Source organism: Diplotaxodon limnothrissa, linkage group LG18 (assembly GCF_057381915.1).
Source record: "Diplotaxodon limnothrissa isolate DT_005_m linkage group LG18, D_limnothrissa_male_GT1.1, whole genome shotgun sequence".
NCBI lineage: Eukaryota > Metazoa > Chordata > Actinopteri > Cichliformes > Cichlidae > Diplotaxodon > Diplotaxodon limnothrissa.
In genome coordinates this window covers 18,674,462-18,697,216 of record NC_140613.1, presented here as the reverse complement: position 1 = coordinate 18,697,216, position 22,755 = coordinate 18,674,462, and the positions used below count along the sequence as shown (strand labels likewise).

Here is a 22,755-nt window from a genome sequence, read left to right as displayed (position 1 = left end):
CCTCGCCTTTAAGTTTCAGCATATTGCAACTCTACAAGACTTGTTAACAGTTTGAGAATTGCAATTAGGGTATTTGCTGCAGCCCTGATACTTGATGCCGGAGGACTATGATCAGATTTGTAGCATGGGTTTCACAGTCAAAAGAGTCAGAGCCACTAGTTTTCTAATTTTCTATGTCAATGGAAACCAGAGCTCTATCTTTAAAGATGCATGAGGTATCTTAAGAAACAGAATATAGTGACTGAGGCTTAACTAGAGAAAGTGTTTCTGCATCATTGAGAGTGAAAAACGAAGTGGGGTGAGGCTCGGGGACATTAAAGTTGAGGGCCCAAGTTAAAGCAGAGCACAGTGTCGGGGCTCCACAGTGCATGTGGTGGGGGGAGCAGGCGGGGAGCATCCACGTGCTGAATGAACCCTGTCAGCACCGGAGAGTACCACGGGCTACGGGTAGGCTCAGCCCTGCTCAGCATTGTGGCGGGCTGCATCATCATTGGGGTATCCAGGGAATGCGATGCTGATGCAGTCGGAGGTATCTTCCTGGGAGCGGGGGGCCTCGGTGAGTGTGTCTTAAGATTTTATAGGTGATGCAGTTATAGGGAGAGTAATAAGCCGATTCTGGATATTTGGATTACATTTGTTTATTAAACCTGCTTTTTGCTATTGCTGTGTGTAACTTTTAACTTATGACATTTTTCAGGAGGTCATGACAGATCTGTTGTCTCTCATGCACTGCAGCCCTGAACTTTCATACAACAGAGGTTCATGCAAGAAATTTATAACTGAGTACAAAGTCCGTGTGATGTCCAACTACACACTTTTGAGAGAGCCCATATGATATGTTTGGCCTTCTCTGTGCCCCCCAGAATAACATATTATACACATCATTTGATACATATTAATACACATTATTAATACAATAATATTGGCTAAGGTTTTGCAAAATTAGTAGTTTTACTTCAGGTACTTTAAGCAGTTTTTGATGCTAAAACTTCTGCTATTACCACACAGTGTATTTTATTATGCTCTATTTCTGTGGCTTTCACATTTTTTTTAACCTTTTAACAGCCACCTGGTCATCTGGTGACCCATGTGGTGTTAGGGGTAGAGTCCAATCGATATATTGGCCAAGAGGCTCAAGTGGGAAAAGCCGTTAAAAGAAAAACTGTAGTGCCAAAATTTAAAATGCAACATTTCAGACAGTTTTCTGATTTAACATGTAGCATGTAGCTAAAATAAAATTCAACCCTGGCCCGGGAGGGTTTACCAGTGATACGTTGTATATTAAGAGGTTAAACAGAAGGTTTTAGGTAATAGTTGTATCTAAACATTATGGTGCGTCACCGGAGAGATTATTACACAGTGCATTTCTTTGTGAGTGAGTTAATTTGTTAATTCACTAAAAATCCAATTCAAGAAGGCCAAAAAAGTGAGGGAGCGCACATTTATATCTCGCTGGAATATCTATTTGAAATGAAATGTCAAAAACTCAGGTGAAAGATCAGCGGTCAGTGTCAGTTTTCCATCCCTCATTCATTTGATACAGCGCTGTAACTGGAGCCAGCTGATAGCCAGAGGAACTGGGCTGCCAAGATAAAGGAGTGTCTTTACCGGTTTCCTGGAGAGAAGGAGCAAAAGGGCAGGGTTTTCAATCACAGGACGACGGCATCAGAGTGCATGCATAGTTAATGCAAAAAACATCCTCTCTGATGAGTTGATCATCTTTCAGTAACTAATTTGACTTTGTAATGTGCACTAAGAATCTGACAAATCAACACTGCGCACAGCCGCTTGACAGAAACATTCGCTTTGGCAGCATTTGTGCAGCTGAGTAGCATCTAATTATGTGTTTTGGGGCTTGTGTGCTGCGATGCTGCCTCCAACACATAGGCTGACTAATGAGTATGAACAGAGTGTTCTCAGCAGATTGTTTTTACTCCTTCCGCAGTTTCATGACATTTTAAGCACAAACATGCATCACAGCCACCCTCAGGACTTGCCGGGGGTGTAATGCCAGATCTTTTGGCTTATAGAGGGAAATCAATAACGTTTGAATTGGAGCACAGTGCCACAGAGAGGCACATGAGCCCAGCGGTTCAGATATTACTTTGTACTTTGAGTCGAACTGAACGAAACATCGCACACTGTAGCTGCTGCACTGAGAATAATCTGAAGGCTTTGTCGAGTGGATTTCAGTTTGGGAATAGATATTTCATCAAACAGCCTTATTGTTTCTCCGCAAAGTCTCCAAGTATGGAAACTTCTATTAAAAACTGTTATTTTTATGAGCCGTTAAGGCTCACGGGAGCAGGAGGCAGTGAGATTGCATTTCAAACAACTGAACAAAATAAATTACACTGATTGGTGTGAATTAGTCCATGCAGGTGATTGAATTTGTATTTTTTAATACACTATTACAATTTATGCCCATTTTTAATGAGGCTTCTCATTGCATCTGCAGCACCAAATGCTTTCCTCTCTCGTGGTGACAGTTATCTGCACTAACACTGCAGTAAATCTGCTGCTTTTCAACCATAAGGGAACTAGAGTAAAGCCAGGCCTTAATTAATAAATTTATTGGACTGTTATGCTTTCCAGGCCTGCTAATAGCAATCTACCCCTTCATAAAAGCTTGGCTGAACGTCAACCACATCCTTCCATCCTTTGGTAAGCAGTTTGATATATACCTGTATATTTTTCGATGCTATTATTTGTAAGTGTGTTCACGATAACAATAAAAGGCATTTTGGCTAAAATCCTCAGCGAACTTCAGAGTGCACCCCGCGCCTGCCAATCCTGCTCCTGATCAGCCAGTTGAGACACTGAGACGAGAAGGTGGGTGAAATGAAGGAGCGAGCCAGTGAGTTAATAATGCTATCGTATAACACTCAAAGGCACTTGATACTGATCTGCATTGAGTCTATGCGCCTTATTTGTTTGATAAAATCTCAGACACCTGTAGAAACACTGCAGTTGACAGCAGCGAGGCAGATGTTGTGCTCAGGCTGTTATCAGAGAGAGCGCTTCAGCCATCTGTCTAATGTCTCACTGAGTGCGCTTAAAAAAAATAATATAATTTCCTTCTTTCCTAACTGCTTTTTTTTTCACTTAATTGTTAACAAATATGAGCCAGGGGAAACGTTTGTCTGCATACAGTTTTTGCGCTGTGCAGCCAACTGTGCATCTGTGCATGTTTGTGCTCCAGTGAAAGTAGGTTCATGTTTTTGACATGCTGACTTCAAACATGGAAACTATTACCAGACTGAGTGAAACATTTGCAAATTATGTGTTTTTGTTTCGTTTTATCAGTTTGAGTTAAATGTTGCATATTAAAACTTATTGAAATCATATGTGAAGGTCAAAATCACAGGAAGATTCAGGAGTGCCTGCATTCCCGTCCTAAAATTCCCTCTCTGAAGCTATATTCTTGCACTTAGATGAGCTGCTTATACCTACGCTTATGATCATAGGTTTACATGCGCACTGTCTTTTAACTTGACAAGGCCAAGGTCCGTTTACTTCTCAGTAGTCATCGCGATCACGATCATCTTTGCCAGCTTAAAATTTATTTGTTTGATAGCACTCACTCCAAAGTCCAAAGGACTCCGTGAAGATCTAAGAAGGAGAATTGTAGATTTACACAAGTTGAAAAGGTCTCTTGGAGTGATTTCTAGACAACCACAGATTCCAACATAATCAGTTCAAGCAATTTTCATAAATGCAAGTTATTCGGATGTGTCAACATTGGAACTGGAAACTGCTGGAACACCAGTGTTACTGTTCAGTGAAGTGAGTGTTACGAGAACATGGACTGAGAGAGTGGTGACCAAGAAAGAAGCCCCGGGTCCAAAATCATCAACTTCAAGCTCGACGGAAAAGTACATGTACGCTGTACAATCATTCCAATCTGGAAAAAGAACAATTCAAAGAAATCATTAAAAGCCCAAACTACCATGATATTCATGCCCATGAGGAATGAATGATTGTATGTAAACTTTTAACCACACCTGTATCTGTTATTATCTTTTTAGTTTAAGTTAAGCGTTCATTTAAAACTATCTGCCTTAATTGTTAAGGCCCATGTTATATACATATATGTGACTATACAATCCAAATAAGTGTTTTCCCCTCTGTATAACCCTTCTCAGTATGATCTAGTGCTCATTGTTTCACATGCTAGTTAAACATGTACTGTTACACTTAATGCTTCCATGCTCTCTTGTTGTCTTGCCAGGGACTCACAGTCAGATTAATCTGGAACGGTCTAAGAGTCGTATGGGAACCTTTGTGGAGGCTGGAACAATAGCTGAAGCCAACCCGGATGAGGGGTCTGTCTCCTTTGATAATTATACATGATCAAAATAGGGATGTGAATGGTACCACAGTACAGCAGAAAGGCATTTCAATATACCTTATCTGTAATATAGTTCCTGTGACTGTAATGCTATGTTTCCTGGATATAAGAGTACTTTTAATTTCCTAAGCTTTGCAGTATGAATCACATTTTGCAGAAACTAGTCAGCATGTTGATAGACTTATAAGAATCTAATCTGGGCATGAATGGATCTTGGAAAAACTACAAAAACCTTTGAGAGCTGTGATAATACACAAGCCAGCAGCTCCATAGTAGTGCAGTATATCTCACATGCAGTACTATCGTGGGCTTTACTCAGAATCTTGATATGTACAGATCTGCTGTGTCGCCCGATTGGTAGTTCTTGTTGCTCTTTATGCCTTATATTAATTAACTGTTTGCTATTTTTAAAAATTATAATATAAACACTAAGGTGTTAAAGTAAGATCGAGAAAAAACACTGAAATGTTACTATGTGACAGTCTCACTGATGACATGTGCTACTTAGAGAATGTTGACTTCCTTTCAGCACTTCAGTCTCTACTTTTCCATTTGAATGACTTTCTAACTAGGTTTATCCAGACAGGTAAGGGTTACCTTTATTATTTCTGAGAGTTAAAGACATTTTTTTTAAACCATAGCCAAACTGTCAAGAAAAGAATCAACAAAACGCCTTACATAATGACGTGGGGCTTTTTGTTGGCTGACTACAAGCAATTTAGAGGAGAATGGGGGGTTTTTGAAAGTGAACATTACCAAGTATCACCTCCTTTTCAAAGTCACTCACTTTTAATTTTGTTACTATGGCAATGGCGCTACCACATATATTTCAATCATGTCATCATGCATTTCATGCGCTGTCCTGTGTGACAACAAACAGACAGCAGAGTCTGCACTGACCTTCAAAACGAAGCAGTTTTTCAGGTCTTCACTGACATTTGTGAAAGAGAGTACTTTTCAATGTGTAGCATCTTGAAAGACAGACAACTGAAGTCACACTTCAGCACTATAGTCTCATTTAAACAAGAAAAACAAACCAGATAACACACTGATGCACTGTTTGGCTCAGTTATTTAACAGATGAGGAATTACGTAGTGCAGATCATCTAAAATCTCAGTTATATCAAGGAAAAGGTTTTAGTTCAGCGAACACAACGCAAGCCTCCCTCATGACTGATCCGTCTGTCTTTTGCAGGACTTCTGCGGACATGCCGGATGTCTTATCAAGACGGAAACTAAAGCCTTCAGATCAAGATCTGCCATGAGGTCATCACGTAGCAAGACTGGCCGCTCCATGTGAAGGAAGCCGGATGCAGAAGGTTGCAACTTCTGCAGAAGTTGTTTAATTTTTCTGTATTGATCTTGCTTCACACTTAGTACAAAAAAGTACTGCTGTGTAAATCTCTCTGCTGTGTAGATCTTTATAAATCTCGTTTTCCTGTTCATATGTGATATCAGCTCATCATGTTAGCTGAGATCACCTCATTATATATATATATATATATATATATATATATATATATATATATATATATATATATATATATATATATATATATATATATATATATATATATATATATATATATAAAACAGCATGTCATCTAATAAACATCCAGAGATTGTGATCATTAGTGGAGTTTTTTTTCTATTTTACATCCTGACACTGAGTGAAGCAAATTAGGCCCAATAGTCCAACTCCTGTGCAGCTCCTCTAATCATGGTACAATGCTCTATGCCACCAATTATAAAATTATGACAGTCATTAAGCGATGATGGGTTTTGGATATTATTCAATTCCCCTGCATGTGATTTCCATGAGTAGCACACACACAAATAAATGAATGCACATACACACACGTGGCAACATCCATGGCGTGCACACAGTGACCTGCGACCCACCCACCCCCTCCGCAGTGAAACGTAATACATTGATATTCAGGACAGCACCGGCAGAAAGCGCAACAAAAAAAGTGTAACGTGCTGTGAAGCTGAATAATGCCGAGCTGTGTTCATGAGCTGTGCACAACAGGAGCCCCGAGGAGTCTGCGGTGCAGCTTGATTGTCAAACCTCAAATCACAACACCACAATCCCCCTGTGTCTGGGAGTTAGACAGTGGAGGAGCACGTAATGAACTGCATATACAAATATAGTCCATATTTTACAAGATAAGTAAATAACCTGGGTGGCAACAAGAAGGTTTAAACCCTTTTAAAACATTTAAAGGACTGTTTTGTTACTAACACACTTTTGCGGTCATGTATAGATTCAGTAGCTGCAAACTAGCTGACTTACTGCAAAGGTCGTGACCCTTTTGAGTTTTGATGACTCATCTTTTACCACAGCAAGCCAAAAGTTGGTCTAATAATAGCTATCCTCGATTTATTACCAGTTAATTTAGCTGATAGCCAACAATGTAGACACTGGATCATTATCATCATCATGAGCTACATGATCAAAAAAAGATCAAAATGAATAAACAAGTAAATATTTTAATAGAAAATATTCATATAAATAATATACAATAACAAATAGTCACGTAAAGAAATACAATATTTTTGCCTATTAAATTATAATATAAAATAATAGATAAACAAATAAATAAATATTTTAATAGAAAAATATTCTTATTGAATTATAGTAAAATAATAAATAGCTACATAAAATAATACAAAATGAATGAATATAATATTTTTTCTATTTTTCTATTAAATTATAATATTAAATTCTATTCTATTAAATTATAATATTAAATAAATAAATATTTTAACAGAAAAATATTCATATTGAATTATATTATAAAATAATACACAGCATAAATAAATAATAATTTTAGATAAAACATTTTTATATTCGAGAGAGCTGTGGAATAAATTAAAATCCTTTGCCTTTTTCAAGAATCAGCAACATTGCGGTGTGGGCTGAAGGCAGAGAGCAACAGCTTTCACCTTCATCACTCCCTCCTCCACTTGCACACTCGCTCGCGCACACAGGGGTGGCTCGGGAACGAGCTTCGCATCCAGCGGTCCGGCGACGGAGGGAATATGCTCAGTTCAGATATGAATGAATGAAAATATGACAGCTTCACACAGACAGAGATGTCTGGAACACCATTTCCGGTTCGGGCTGACCTGTCAGGTGTTACGTGCTGCTCGGTCCACATCTGGAGCAGCAGCGCGCGGTGTGTCTGCTCCTAAGAAATGCCATTTCACCTAAGTGATCTTCTGCCTGTTTCTTCTTCTTCTTTTTTTCCACTCTCGGATTTTATCTTGTCGGTCGCCTTGAATCGTGTGTGCGCGTGTATGTGTGTCTGTGCGTGTTTGCTTGAGCCAGTGATTGAAGGGCTTTCATGACTTGTGCCCTCAGGACTGTGAAGCCACGAGAACAGGATGAAAATCGTTCGTTTGGTGCTGATTCGCCCTTTCAGCGTCTCAGTTATTTCGCCCCTTAATTAGAAGACCGGTAACCGCGGTGAAAATCTGCTGATCAAACAATGGAAAGACCTTCAGTGCATCAACCTAAAGGGTGAGTGTCTCGCCCCTTCTTTCATGGTTTAATTTTTGCAGAAATGCAACATCAGTGGAAGTAAAGGCGCATTTAAACGCCTCTCAAGCAAAACCCGTTTTATAAACGTGCCAACTGCGATATATCACACATTTACAGACACATATTTACAAAAATATATTTTTCACACATCCCCTCTGCTTAGGTCTCGTGTCTGCTCTTGAATGGGTGCATGCTGGAATGAAAGGGCTCATTTGATTGCAACTAAACACTCACAGCCTTTCCTCTAGTGGCTTGGGTGGCATGAATGAAGCAGCTGCACGGTGACTGTACACAGTTTAAGAGAAAATAAATAGAGATGCCATCTTAAAGACATGTTATTAAGTACCACTGAGGATTTTTCTTAATGGGCTCATGCTTCCCTTTTTTTTAACGGAGCTTATTTTAGGCCATCTAGAGTGAATTGCCCGTCCATGCGGCTGTTGTACAGGTGCTGTTTAGATCCTTTTTTGTTTTTTTAAACAGTGTAATTGATTTAGGAAGATTTCAGTGGCCAGCTGTCTTCACATGTTATGCAGGTGTCACCAATAGATGACCACTACCTGAGTGCTGCTCACTCAACTTTTTACAATCTGTTCTCATGTCTGTATTCTGTAGGTGTAGCAGCGCAATGAGGTGACAGATCAAAGCTCACTGATTGACAGAGCTTTTCTACATGTGCACACCAGTGCCATTGTAATGACTTAAAAAAGCTTATTTTCCTTTATTTTGTGTATCTACAAAAAGATAGAAGATAGAAAGCCAGAGAGCCTGGAGGGGAAACCATGGTCATCGCTGATAGAAACACCGGCACCCCTGTGCCTAAAAAGGAGCCCCAGAAGAAAAGGAAGTCTCGCCCTCATGGCCTGCCCTCTCCGGCACTCTGCTGTGCTTGTGGCCTATGCATCATGCTGGCTGGACTCAACATCACCCTGGTGGGAGCATTCGCCTTCAGCACACTGATGCCTTCTGCCAACCCCCCAATCATCATCGGACCTATCCTGCTGCTGGTGGCCTTTTCCTTTTTCGGAGCGTGTTGCGTGTGCAGTCGACTCCCGCCTCCACACAGCTCACGAAGGTCCAAGGTTGGGGGCAGAGGGGCTGGCTTGATGGGACACGGCGGGCAGGCTGGCGGGGCAGCGTTTGAAATAGAGACCAGCGAGCACACGCTGCAGGACACTACAGCTGTGCAGCTGAGCCCCACATCCTCCCCTGCATCATCCCAGGCATCCAGCTCAGAAAAAGAGGCTCCTGATGCTGATGCAGCCCTGCCGGGACCTTGCAAGCTCTTCACCATGGAGACAAACGGCCCGTCTTGTGTTTCTGCCACCGCAGTCTACTCAACCTCCGCAGCAGCAGGAGGGGAGGTGAAGCTCAACCTACCACGTGAAGAAGTGGTCATCTAGCAGGGCAGAAACTCTTAGTCTATGCTAGTAGTGTAAATATCCTTCTGGGCAGAGGGGCTGCTGGGTGTGATTGTATTCTCTAGTTTACGTACTGCCATATTTCTAGTTGTGAAAAGGTGTCAAAAGTTACACTTTTATTTATTCATTTATTTACTTTCTTGCCGTGCCAACTGGTAAATAGCATGCAAGTATTTGTGGATCAAAGGTTTCGGAATTCAAATTCCTACCTCTCTCGTGTCGTTTTCTTACAGGTCTTTGTTTTTAACGTGGGGCATTATGAACTGATTTCATGAAGAAGTCAAAGAGTCTGAAACCTTAAACACTCTTTTTCACTCTTGTTCTGATTAATGGAAACCTCAACTCTCAGCAGTGACTTTAGAGGGCTAACTAACAAAAAAGACTAAACATCTGATTATTTATTTCTTCTGAAAACTTTACACGTGAAAGGTCAGTAGCTAAACTGGACGGAAACGCATTTAATGACATTTGGCATTTTGTGTGCCATGCTCAGTGCTCAGCTTGTTTTGGGGGTGTAAGCTATTATAGGTCATACATGTGCCAAAGCAATATTCCCTTGAAATGCAAAGGGATTGCACCACACAATAGCCAATTGCAATGTATACAGGTGTAACTATATACAGTGTCGTTCGAAGTCATTATTTCTGTAGTTTGATGTAACGAATACCATCATCAATGCTGTGAATATTATGTTTCTCTCTTTTCATCTGGCGGTTTATAACATGTTAAACTTTTAATCGAAGGCAACCCCATCAGTTTAAGGTCATGTTGATCAGAGCTTTACTCGGTAGTTCCTAATGCAGTCGGAGCAAGGATTTCTTTCTCCTCTTACTCAGCGTGCATTTCATTACTTTTTTAGAGTGCTATAAGAGCATCTTTTCTAAATGTGAACAAAGGAATTTCACAGGAGATGTTTTCCTCCTATGGACCTAACATTGACAGCACTGGAAAGCCAAGAAGTTTAGATATTCCAATTATATAAAATGCATCTGTTCCCCGTCACTGTGATGGCTTCATGTCAGTTTAAATCTGCCTAGTAGACATTCAACCCCTGATTTCCTTTGAAAGGAAAAGTTGCCTTAGACTGAGATATCAGGATCAAACTAATGAGGGCTATAAAAAAGTGCACAACAGCAGTTTTCTGCGGAAAGCCTTTGTTTGGCTCCAGATTTCTATTCAGCATTGATAAGAAAGACTCAGTGATTTTGTGTTTTTTTGTGTTATAAATGCATGCAGGATGTGCTCAGAAGTCTGTATGAGGTAGCAGTTGCATACATACAGACAAACAGACACTGTTTGACATTTTTAAAAAAAAGCCAGTTGGTGTTCCTTCAGAGTTCGTCTCTGATGCTAAATTAGAGTGTCAAGCTTAATTTTGCATGCTCAGAAAATGGGTTACGGGAATGCAAACACCCTGATGTGAATGATTAATGTTGTCTGTGTGTTTTAAATTGTGTAGCACCTATAGAAAATGTGAAACAAAAAAAACATGTAAAGGATAGAATATTTTTGTCAAGACTCTAATTTAAAGGACCCTAACCCAATGTGATTTCTTTAAAAGGCATAAATAAAAAGGCTCTTTCTGTAAAAAATACTTTTCAAGTTTATATTTCTTGTGTAGTCTTCTTCCACTAAAAATGACCTGCATTACTGTTAATATAGTAATTATAACAATTGGTTTTTTTTTTTTAAAGTTTATGGCACATTTGAAAATAGAGGTGAGTGTCCACCCCAGTTTCCTTGCTTGTTTTATTTTTCCCAGCAGCAGTGCAAAGCCTGAAGACACCCAAATTACGCTGGTAAAGAACAGGGGGTCAAATCTGCAAGCTTTTGCGTTATTTACCTTTTTTTGTGGTTAAATTCTGTCAGTTGACTAATTGATTGAATAACTGAGTGTTTCAGTCAGGCAGCCTGGCTGAAAATCTGCTGTGAAGAACCAGAAATGTTGCATCTACCCGAACACATTAGATCAAGATGGCCTTGAGTGAAGAACTCCATATGAGGTCCATCTGGCTCTTCTGCTAAGTGTTTGCGTATGCGCTCAAAGCTGCTACCACTGGAGGTCGCTACAACCACATGTGTGCGTTTCAGTGAGGTTACGGAAAAGCGGCTGTCATTTTACAACAAGCCAAGAGATGTCAGTCGCTCATAACAAGCCTCTCCTGTGGAAATCACACTAACCAGTCTTATAGTGGGTTATATTTAAGTGAATTTGAATCCACATAAAAATTACTGGCATTCAAAGATCAGTAGAGGAAGCTGTCACAAATGTCTGCAGTCTCCATCATATTCCTAGAAAGAGTATGAAAATGTGACAAGAAACTGTTTTTGGCAATCTCACCTGATAATCACCTCTAATCAGGGTAGCAGACCATCGCTTGCCCCCACTCCCGTTTTGTACACACAGGATGATCAAGGCACAAATCTGGGGTGCTCTACTTTCCGTGGAAGCTCACAGATGACAAAATAGACCCAGGATGTTTTCCTCAGACTCCAAAAGCGACTCAATACCTCTGCTAAATTCCTGATACAGTGAGTCTTGGGTTGTCAGCACCACTAATGAAACCCTAAAGAGATTTTGAGGCATTAGTATGTAGCAAAAATAAAAAAAATCTCATTATACTTTGGTTTTCTAATAAATGCATTTCGAATGATGCACCGACACATACGTTTACAGTGACAGTGAAGTAAAGTGCTGGAAAGAGTTTGAAGCAGCAGATGCTTGGTTGAGGCTGGTCACAGTTACTGGATGAACCAGACGAGGACTTCGGCCAAGACGTCGTGTCAGTCATGCATCGACTGCGTATAATGGGATTCTGTGATTAAACCTGCGGCAGAACAGTTGGTATATTGCAAAAACATGAAAACCACTCCAGGTTTATGTTGTCCCAAACATTTCCCTCGGACCTCTGTCAAACATGTTCCCAGCATCTTCTGCCTCTTGGCCTGGAGTGAAGAGACTTGTATAACACGTTAAACCTTTATCCACCTGAAGGCTGGAAGATTTACCACCTTTTGAAGGTGAATGGGTTTGTGGCAAAGCTGCAGGCTGAGTAGAAATATTCACATTTTTATGGCCTGTGGGGGCAAAGTTCAGGAATGGGACGGTCACGTTAACTGCACTAGTTCAGCTTACATGCCATGAAAAAAACAAATGGATATCGCCCTTTGACCCTTGAAGTCACCTGTGTCCACACAGACTGCTTTTAAAGTCATTTTTATAGTGATTAAAGCCGTGATTTCCTCAACATAGTCAATGTCCACTGTAATATGGGGAGGCTATAAAAAGTGGATCATTTTCGTTTGGGGTTTTCATCACCAGCCAGATAGTGGTTTTACAGCTCCACAGTACAAGAAGGAAGTCTTCCTTATTGCTGAAATCAAGATATAATTCTTGGACAGATTTTGCATCAGTGCTTCGTATCAGATTAGGGGTAATGATAAACACCCTTAGCAGACACACCGCCTTCAGCCTGTGACCTGGATTTCTTTCTTCTTCTTTTTTTCCATCCTGCATGTGTACCTTGTGACTGCTGACTTTTGCTTTATCAGAATAAAGCAGTATGTCTAAAGTCTGTCAGAAAGCTGAAGTGAAAGAACATTCATAGAAGCAGAGGCACACAGTAAACAAGTGGTAGTAAATGTTGACACATTGTGAAACATTGCTTTGTTTCCACTGTGATAAACTGTGAGAACACATCCATTGCCAGCTGCTTTCTTTCAGCTCCGCTGTGTGTTGGTATGTCAGATATTAAGCGTGCACAGTAAAAATGTAACTGTTTCCCCTCACAAACATCAACCAGACCAATACTGATTGTTAGTGATGCTAAAACGAGGCAGGACTGCTGAGCATACACAGCTGACCTCAGACGAAGCCTTCGTCTTCTTCTTCATCATGACAAGATGTGGCACAGCGACAAAACAGCTTTTGCACACACTCGTGCTCACACCTGCAAAACACAAGCGTCCCATCCGCTCCAAACCGGAGCGTGGCGGATCCTGATGCACTGCTCGTGCGCTCCCGCGTGGATGTGCTTGTGCATGGGAAGGCTCTCAGTTGAATGAGTCGGCAGAGGAGAGGGAAAGGAGGGTGTAATCAAGCTGAAAAGATTAGGGGAAGACGAGCTGCTGAGGATCTATGAGAACAGACATCGGTTATATAACCCTAACCCAGTTCGCTCCGCTTCCAAAAGACAGACAGGGAGGGAGGAGAGGGAAGATGGAGGAGCTGGGTGAACCCTTGTGTTTAGACTAAAATGAACCAGGAGGGTGGTTATTTTCATAAGGATGAAAATGCATGTTGAATTCTTATTATTCTCCATGTCAATAATGATATCACAGACTGCTCTTTCAGAATATAAAGCAATCAGGTTTAATGCAGGAGAAAATGATGACTTTTGCTGCTGGCCACCTTCAAAGGTTCAGTTAGTCCACTTGAGAAAATACTTCAGGCCTTGTGCAACCTTGCAAGTCAAGTGTTTACTGAAGATTGTGCACTGAGTACCTTTCAGCATGTGATTTAACGTGAAAACATATCAAAGTTGACTTTATTCTCGGTGCTGATAGGATAAGGTTGTTTTGGTTCTCCAAGTGCGTTGTATGGGCGGGCCTCGTGACTGCCTGGCTGTTTCAGTTGGTCTCCAACAGGAATAGTCCGAGGGCGACACGGAGAAGAAAGCGCCTCACAGATCAGGGGGCAAAGATACAGCAGATTTTCATCAAAACTGACGAGGGTCCTAATAGTAATGCCGCAGTGTTCTGCATACCAATGACCCTGACAATGGCTCCATTGCTGTTCTTAACTCCTCCATTCACCCCTCAGTAAATGGCAGCATATTCAAGTGGCCGGGGCTGTTACATAACCTGGCTTTTCACAAATCTACGTGGGCCCTGGCAAAAAGGAAACGTACACAGTAGTAGGAGCACGGCGCAGTACTGGGAAGAAGAACAAAACAAAGCACAGCAACTCTAGTGACGAGCAGAACGCGCGTGAAAAGCATCAGTGCAGAAGCAGTCAAATCAATCATTCTCTCCTATATCCAGCCATTAACAAAGCCAATCAATGCTGCTTTCACTTGCTTCAGTAATGCTTGGCTGCTATGGTAAAATGGTAAATGGTCTGTATTTGTATAGCGCTTTACTTGGTCCTAAGGACCCCAAAGCGCTTTACACTATACACAATCATCCACCCATTCACACACTCACTGTCCAAGGTATGCACACAGCTTGGACAGTGTCTCTTTACCTCCGGTATGGGTCTTTGAACTGTTCTGTGAATGTTATCCTTTAGCCTGCGATCGACTGTTTAACCAAGCAGATCAATAGACAAACTGAAAATAGAACAGTGCTGTGTGTGCATGCTGATATTTAAGGCTGATTACTCTGCAAATATTCAACTCATGGGTCATGCAAGTCAAAATAACACACTGTGGTGATATTCACGTGCTGTCTAGAGCTCTGCGAGCACTGCACCCCCGGTGTCACGTGAGAATACAGTCTGTATTTAAGGATTATGTTTAATGAGACAGCTAACATGCTCTGGTTACAGAACAGAATGGGCCAAGTGAATACTGTATTGGGATGTCCTGGGGTGCAAAAAAAATGGCTGGTAAACAACATGTGGTACCGCTTGTTTCCAGCAGAGGCCCCTCTTTTTAAAAGAAATGCAGACGATGAAAAACACCACTCTCCCCAGCAGACTGCTTCAGACCGGTTTCTCTGCTCTACATTTGAGTGTCACTGTCAAACTCCATAAATCAACATTAGACTGATGTCAGCTTATTTTTTCAGTGTTTGCCACATCTTATTGTTTTATACGCAGCAGTTAAGGTTGCATAAAAGGGAACTGCCCTCATGGCTTTCTGCAGTACAGGCAATCTTCTGGCCTTAGAGTCAGTGCAAACTGCTACTTGTACATTGATCGCAGCATGTTGTTAGGTCTGTTTTGTGGCTTTGTAATGCTTTGTTAATGAGGGTCATTTCACCGGAGAAAGGATGAGAGGTATTTTTCTGATTACCTGTGCAATGTCTACTGTGCCACTTAATTATATATTGCATGAAATAATGATGACATGATTAGTGAGAGGACACTTTTTGTTTGGGGGAGGGGGGGGGGGGGGAATCATCCTTGTTTAAATTATAAATTAGAGTCATGTTTTGGGTATCAGATATTCTCTTGATCATCTGTAAATAAATACTGACAAGCTGATCTTTGGAGCACATGGCACAGTACTGACCAACAACCACCACCTCAGCGAGTCAAAGACACTTTCCTGAAGGAACAAAAGGCCTGATTTAGTAGCTTGCTGGTATATGTAGACACTGGCCACCTGTGGAGGAGTTGAAGCCATTTTCAGTGAGCGTCCGGCAGGCTGGTTTTTCTTGCAGAGAATCCGTTTGCCATGGCAGCGGCTATCGGCACACACGGCACTGTGGGGGTGGCCGATCTGTGTCAGCACTCATTAACATCCACCGCCTTAGTGGAAGCCTCTTCCAGGACTCCTTTAGAAAGAAATAAAAGAGAGATGCTTTACACTTTAATGACTTTCCCACAGTGGCTCTCCAAAACAACAGCTTCCCTTAAATTGCTGGGCACTGGCTGGAGGAGAGTCCACACTGCTCAACAGAGAAAAAAAAATACAGAGTCCACTGTCTGTCCACTCTGCAAAGCCAGCCAAAAGGAGGGAATAATCAGATCTTTATCTGGTATGAGGCCTACAGGGGACAGCCTCAGTATTGTCCCTACTGCCCTCCCTCTATTCGGTTGTTCCTCTGGATCTATCACAAGATCTTGTTGAGATACCCTCACAACCCAGACTAAGGTTTGTGCATCTACTTGTTCCAACCAAGCAGCTGGTGGCCGGCCACTTTAAAGCAAATATTTGAGGCATCAGTGTGTTCTCAGTTTTAATTTAATTACAGTTTTTTACCAGGTACTTGGCCTCATTTGGATCTTTACTTGGCAAGTTTGTAAAAGTAAATATGATTTACGTGGCTTCCTTTGCTCACGCGACCACTCTGTCCTTCCAAAAAATGCTGTTCTGTTTTATTGGAACTGACTGTTGACAAAGCAACTGATTACCAAGAGCGTGATACTGATAGTATAACACTGCGAACAGACTATGAATATTGACTGTAAGTGGGAACGGTAAACTAATGTCAACCATAGTTACTTCAACAGAATTCACATGTCAGCTTCACAAGATCACAGTTGTTTTCAAAGCCAGTTACGTAGCCACTGAGATGTGTGAAGTTATGCAGTCTTGGTTCATTTCTCCAGGGACTTAATGAAAATAGCATAAACAGGTATTTTTAAACTATTAAAACATGAGTCTGTTGACAGCGATTATGCTGATCTCGTCACATATTTCCCATAATTATGCAAAACCCTCCTGACACTCTGAAACACTGATATATTAGTACGAATACTGCATGCCCAGTTCCTACACTGCTGAGAAAAGATGTGGTTCATATTGTAACTAAGTGGCTGATAGAAATGTACATTACATTTTTTTCATCCATAAATGAGATGTTTTTGCTCTGAAATTAAAACTATAGAAGTTATAAGGTGTTATAGATGCATGAAAGTTAAAAAACAGGCCATGTTACCCCATGGTTAGGTGGTTGCTAAGCAATGTGAAGCGATCAGTATGTGTCATGCATAATTCAGCGTTTGTGTTACACTGTTGAAATGATGGGCCAACTCATCTCCCGTGCAACATATTTATTTTTACAGAAAACTGTAAAAACAGAGAAATAAGGCAATCAGTTATCTTTGGCGCGCAGGCCGTACGCTGCCTCTTCATCACTGACACTACTTCTTCTACTGTAGCTGACATTACTTTATACAAGTAACTTATACAGTTTCACATTCACATGCACCACCTTTGTAAACTGGTTAAATTACACAAATACATTTTACTATGCACATGAACAACATAGTGAACTCATTACAGTTTTATCTTGTTTTTGCTACTGTTTTAATCTATTTATCAACCTGTCTTCTTAACTGTATTTAATAAACTAGATCTCTTTCAAATAAATGTTTTTCTTAACATATTTCTATAGCATTCACTCTTCATGAACTAAACATAAAGCAATTCACACTTTCTCTTATTGTGCAAAATATATATCTTGTGGCTTTAACCCAAAAATACACCTGCACCGAGCTCACAGAGTTTCGGTACAGTCTAACACTTTGATCGGCACAGGCTAACAACTGGACCAACTTGGAAATTAGCTCTTTAGCTTAACATTCGCCACAAACAAGACATTTATCATTAATCGCCACTGCTGTCTGTCACTTTTATAACATCTGTTTATATTATCAACCACCCAGCTTACCTGTAAAAACAGAAAAATAAGGCAATCAGTTATCTTTGGCGCGCAGGCCGTACGCTGCCTCTTCATCACTGACACTACTTCTTCTACTGTAGCGTCAGCTACCGATGCGTACAGGACCGAGCGCCCTCTGCTGGCGGAACTTATACAACAGTAAAACTTACATTGCAGTGGCCTTACTAAAAGAAAATGTCTCTGAGCATCAAATAAAATGGGGGGCTACTATTTTCATGTCTCTGTCTTTAACATAGTGCCACACTCTCCCCCACAAAATTAAATGTCACCTGACATTTCTGTGTGCATCATCTATTCAACCATAGCTTTAACACACTCCCACAGCCCATGGTCTCCAGAAGCCATTACAGTCAATAACCTGAGCCATAGTCACTGTACAGTTCCTCTGAACCAAAGTTGGCTGACCTAAAGTGTCATAGCTCAGTACCGTTGGTTGCTGTCTTTGTCTTTGAGGTCGCTGCCTCACAGAGTCAGTCTCACCACCAGTTGCAGCTAGAATGTCAGTCATAGCATCACCACTCAATGGCCTGTCATTGTCAGAGTCAGGGCCTTGGATCTGCCCAGGCCCAGTCTCTTCAGTTTGTAGTGGCAAATCCTCTTCGCTCTGTAGTGGCAAATCCTCTTCGCTCTGTAGTGGCAAATCCTCTTCTTGACAGTGGAGACTCAGATGAGGCTGGAAGGACTCTGCCAAAGGGTTAAGCGGAGTCTGCCTCTGTCGTCTCCCTGGAACCGGCCTGAGGTACCACTGGAAGGTGCCACTGTCGTCATCATCCGATGTGTCGCCATTCCCTGGCTGCTGCTGTCTACGCGGAGGTCTGAACTTCTTCCTTGTCACAGTCGGAGAGTCTTTTTGGGGCTGAACAGTCTGTGTTGATGGCTTCTCACTTGGTAGGAAGTCACAGGGCAGTAGGAGATTTCTGTGCACCACTTTATCTCTGCCTTGGCCATTTTCAGGGCTGATGACATACACTGGACTGTCATCTGCTTTCCTCTCCTTCACTTTGTAGACTTGGTTTTCCCAAAAGGACTGGATCTTCGCGGGACCACCACGAGGAGTGAGATTTCGGAGGAGCACTCTATCCCCAGGCTGAAGATCTCTCCCTTTAACTTTCTTGTCGTAGTACGCTTTGCCTCGAGCAGCTTCCTTGGTAGCAGTTTGAGAAGCCACTGTGTACGCCTCCTGCATTCTCTTTTTCCAGCAGCTAACATAGTCATCATAGTCCACATGAGCTTCATCCCTTTTCAGGTTGAAGAGCAAGTCGATGGGCAGGCGTGGGGAACGTCCGAAGATGAGGTAATATGGGGCGTAGCCTGTTGCCTCATTCTTCGTACAGTTGTACGCGTGGACGACTTTAGCTAGCGACTCTTTCCAATCATCCTTCTCCTTGTCCTCCAGGGTCCGCAACATGGACAGCAGGGTGCGGTTGAATCTCTCCACCTGTCCATTACCCTGTGGGTGGTAGGGTGTCGTGTGGGAGCCCTGGATACCAGAGAGTTCTTTCAGTCTTGCCATGAGTTTGTTTTCAAACTCCTTGCCCATGTCGTGGTGTAGTCTGGTCGGGAAGCCAAACTTGAGTGCAAAGTCATTGAAGAGCTTGTCAGCGACTGTTTTAGCTGCTTTGTTCTTCGTTGCATAGGCTTGGGCAAACCTCGTGAAGTGATCCATGATAACAAGTATATACTCGTAGCCCTGCTTACACTTTTCCAGGTGAAGGAAGTCTATGGACACCAGCTGGAATGGGTAAGTGGACTGGATCGAGGACAAAGGTGCACGGGTCTGCTTACTCGGTTTCTTCTTCTTAAGACACTCACATTCTTCTGTAACAAAGTGTTCAACCTCTTTCGCCATTTGCGGCCAGTAGAACCTGTCTCGAATCAGGTCGAGCGTTCTTTCCACCCCTAAATGGCCCATGTCTTGGTGGAGTTCTTTAAAAACCAGGGGACGATAGGCTTTAGGGACCAGTAGCTGCTCTCGGCGTGATGTTTGGCGACGCAGGACACCATTCTGGTCGACGTGAAGCTTCAACCACTGCTTGAGTAGTGCAGCTACTGCAGGATGCTCTGACTTCACCTCAGTTCTACTTGGTCTTCTACCCAGCGACTTATACCAGAGCACTCTTGCCAGAACTTCATCTGCTTCCTGGGCTCTGCGTATCTGGTCTGGTGTAAAAGACTGGGTAGTGTCAGAATCTTTGATTAATTTCAGAGCACTCACCTGGATAACTCCAACGCCTTGGCAAGGGTCTCTCTCCTCCACCGTTACAGACTCCATTGATGCGCTTATGGCTTCCTGTCCAACTTCAGCTGTACAGCTCTTCATGTAGCTGTCAATGTCCAGCGGCATTCGCGACAGCCCATCAGCATCTGCGTTGGTCTTGCCTGGACGGTAGCGGATGGTGAAGTTGTAGCTGGCCAGCTCCGCGACCCATCTGTGACCTGTGGCGTTAAGCTTCGCAGTAGTGAGCACATATGTTAGTGGGTTATTATCAGTGTACACCACGAACGATGGGGCATGGTACAGATAATCCCGGAAACGTTCACAAATCGCCCACTTCATAGCCAAAAACTCTAATTTGCCAGAGTGCAGGTGGTACTTTTTCTCTGCTGGACTCAGGGTGCGGGAGCCATATGCTACGACTCTCATCTTGCCTTGCTGCCGCTGATACAAAACAGCACCTAGCCCAACCTGTGATGCATCACAATGTAACACAAAAGGCTCTGTGAAGTCGGGGTACCCAAGAATGGGGGGTCTTGTAAGTGCATCTACAAGCTGGTTCAATGTCTCCTGGTGGGAGGTCGTCCACTGAACGGGCGCCCGTGATGGTAAGTGGCCTTTACTTTTCTTCACTTCCTTTTTGCACTTGTCGGCTGAGACTGGACCAGAGTTCTCAGAAGATGGAGGGCTGAGCAGGCTGTAGAGTGGATGGGCTACACGGGAGAAGTTGGGGATGAAAGGCCTGTAATAAGAGAGGAAACCAAGCATTTGACGTACCTCTCCGACGGTTGCAGGTGTCTTTTCCTTTAACGCCATTACCGGGGCCAACTCTGCCGGGTCCATTGTGTAGCCTTCACCTGTTACCAGCTTTCCCAGAAACTTCACACTTCGCCTGAACAGTTCACATTTCTTTGGGGTCAGCTTAACACCATGCTCTCTGTAACGCTGGAGGACAAGGCGGATATGTTCCAAGTGTTCATCAAAGCTGCTGCTGTGCACCAGGTTGTCGTCCAGGTATGGGAGGCAGATAGTGTCTCTGAGGCCTGCCATACAGTGCTCCATGCTTCTCTGGAACTCAGCGGGTGCGGAGCTCAGGCCAAAGGGAATGCGTACCCACTGATAGAGCCCCCAGGGTGTGATGAAGGCGGTTAAGGGGCGGCTTTCTTCATCCAAGAAACCCTGGTGGTACGCCTTACCCTGGTCTAACACAGAAAACCAGGAGCTCCCGCCCAGAGCATCCAACATGTCTTGGATCCTTGGGATTGGATGGCGATCTGGGACTGACTTGCGGTTGAGCTCCCTAAAGTCACAACAAAGGCGGAGAGTGCCGTCTTTCTTGCGGACACACACCACAGGTGATGAGTAGGGGGACCGTGATGGTGTGATCCAGCCTTTGGTAAGCAGGTCTTGCAAATACTCTTTCACTTCGTTGTGCAGGGGTTTTGGGATGGACATGTAAGTCTTTTTCACAGGATTTGTGTCATGGAGGCTTATATGCATCCTCAGGGATGGTATGCAGCCGACATCGTCACTGTCATATGCAAACGCCTCACATTCCTCTCGCAACATCTTCCTCGCAGCCGCTCGCTGATTTTCATCCAGATGCTGGAGATCCACTGGTGGGTCCCATGACTTTGGTCTCTGTTGGTTCTCTCGTGTCTGTGTGTTACTCGGGTTGTGTGACTTTAGCTCTGTACCATTTTTGTTCTCTTGTGTCAGCTCATTTACTTTAGTCTGGATGCCAGCTGTGTATACAGTCTTTACTGGTTCAAGGTATCCAATCACTTTACGGCTCTCCAGATAAACGGTGTGGTCTGTGGTGTTAGTCACAGGGATGGGCACATATGGTACTTTTCTGTCTGGGATTTTCACCAGTACATCACTGAATATTATGCCCTCTGGTTGTGGGTCAGCTCCATCAGGTAGAAAGAGCATGTCTTGGCCCCGGGCATGTGAACTAACGTGTGCCCGTACATAAACTGTAGTGACTTGGTTCGCTGACAAAGGCACTCTTCTTACACCAGTCCTTACCACACCTGTCTCTGGGCCTTCACTGCTGTTCTGCACAAGCTTGACAACATTATGTGCAGTGCGTACAGTTATTTCAAATGCTTTACTCACATAGTGTGCTAGCTGTTTTCTTCCTCCTTTGGTCTTTACTTCTTCCTGGTTCACGATAGCTTCAATGACATTGTAGCCAATGATGGGATCACTGGCCACAGCCGGGTCACTGGATACCAATATTGGGACTTGCAGCTCACTGGTTGGGGACAAATCACTGCCTAGTCTGAAGCTGACTTCTATCCAACCAATGTAGGGAATGGGTGTGTCATTTGCAGCAAACACTGTGAGCGTCTCATTGTCTAACAGTTCTGAAACAGGTCTGACGACTGTGTGAGGGAGGTGGTTTTGCCGCCAGTTTTCATTTACTATGCTGGACTGTGCCCCTGAATCCCACAACACCTTAGCTGGGTGATTGTCCATAAAACAGTTCACAGTACATCTGTTTCCCACCAGGCTTACTAACCGTGACTTCCGTTGAGGGGGTAGATAGTGAACCTCAGTTATCGCTGATGGGACACCAGTTGCAGTTTCTTTGGAGGATGTTGGTGGGCTTGACTGTTCATTATGGGACCGTGGGCTTTGGACTACTGTTGGTCCCGTCTCAGTAGTCCCTCCCCGTTTCCCGATGGCAGTCTCGGTGCTCGGCATCCACGGGAGTAGTGGCCCTCTCGCCCACATTTGAAACAGTGCAGGCAGCTCTCTCCTTTCCCCTCTTCTTTGCACTTTTTACAGCCTTTTTCTCGTTGCTTTGGTGCCATGGGGCGGGGACTGGTTTCCATAACAGCCATAAACATTTGTTTCA

General features: G+C 42.9%; 2 protein-coding genes across 3 annotated transcripts; both read left to right on the top strand.

Annotated features, from left to right (window-relative positions):
* The first annotated feature begins 408 nt into the window (after positions 1-408).
* Positions 409-5,616, top strand: kncn (kinocilin). 2 transcript variants are annotated; one of them, XM_085378939.1, is made up of 5 exons: positions 409-556; positions 2,596-2,664; positions 2,761-2,832; positions 4,232-4,325; positions 5,547-5,616. In XM_085378939.1, exons 1-5 carry the CDS (start codon positions 409-411, stop codon positions 5,614-5,616), a joined length of 453 nt encoding a protein of 150 aa, XP_085235065.1. The 2 variants fall into 2 exon arrangements, with proteins under 2 accessions (XP_085235065.1, XP_085235064.1); XM_085378938.1 differs by having other exon boundaries at positions 409-562.
* A 3,049-nt stretch (positions 5,617-8,665) lies between these two features.
* On the top strand, positions 8,666-9,301 carry tmem275a (transmembrane protein 275a). Its single transcript, XM_085378807.1, has one exon. It carries the CDS (start codon positions 8,681-8,683, stop codon positions 9,299-9,301), a length of 621 nt encoding a protein of 206 aa, XP_085234933.1. The 5' UTR covers positions 8,666-8,680.
* The last annotated feature ends 13,454 nt before the right edge of the window (positions 9,302-22,755 follow it).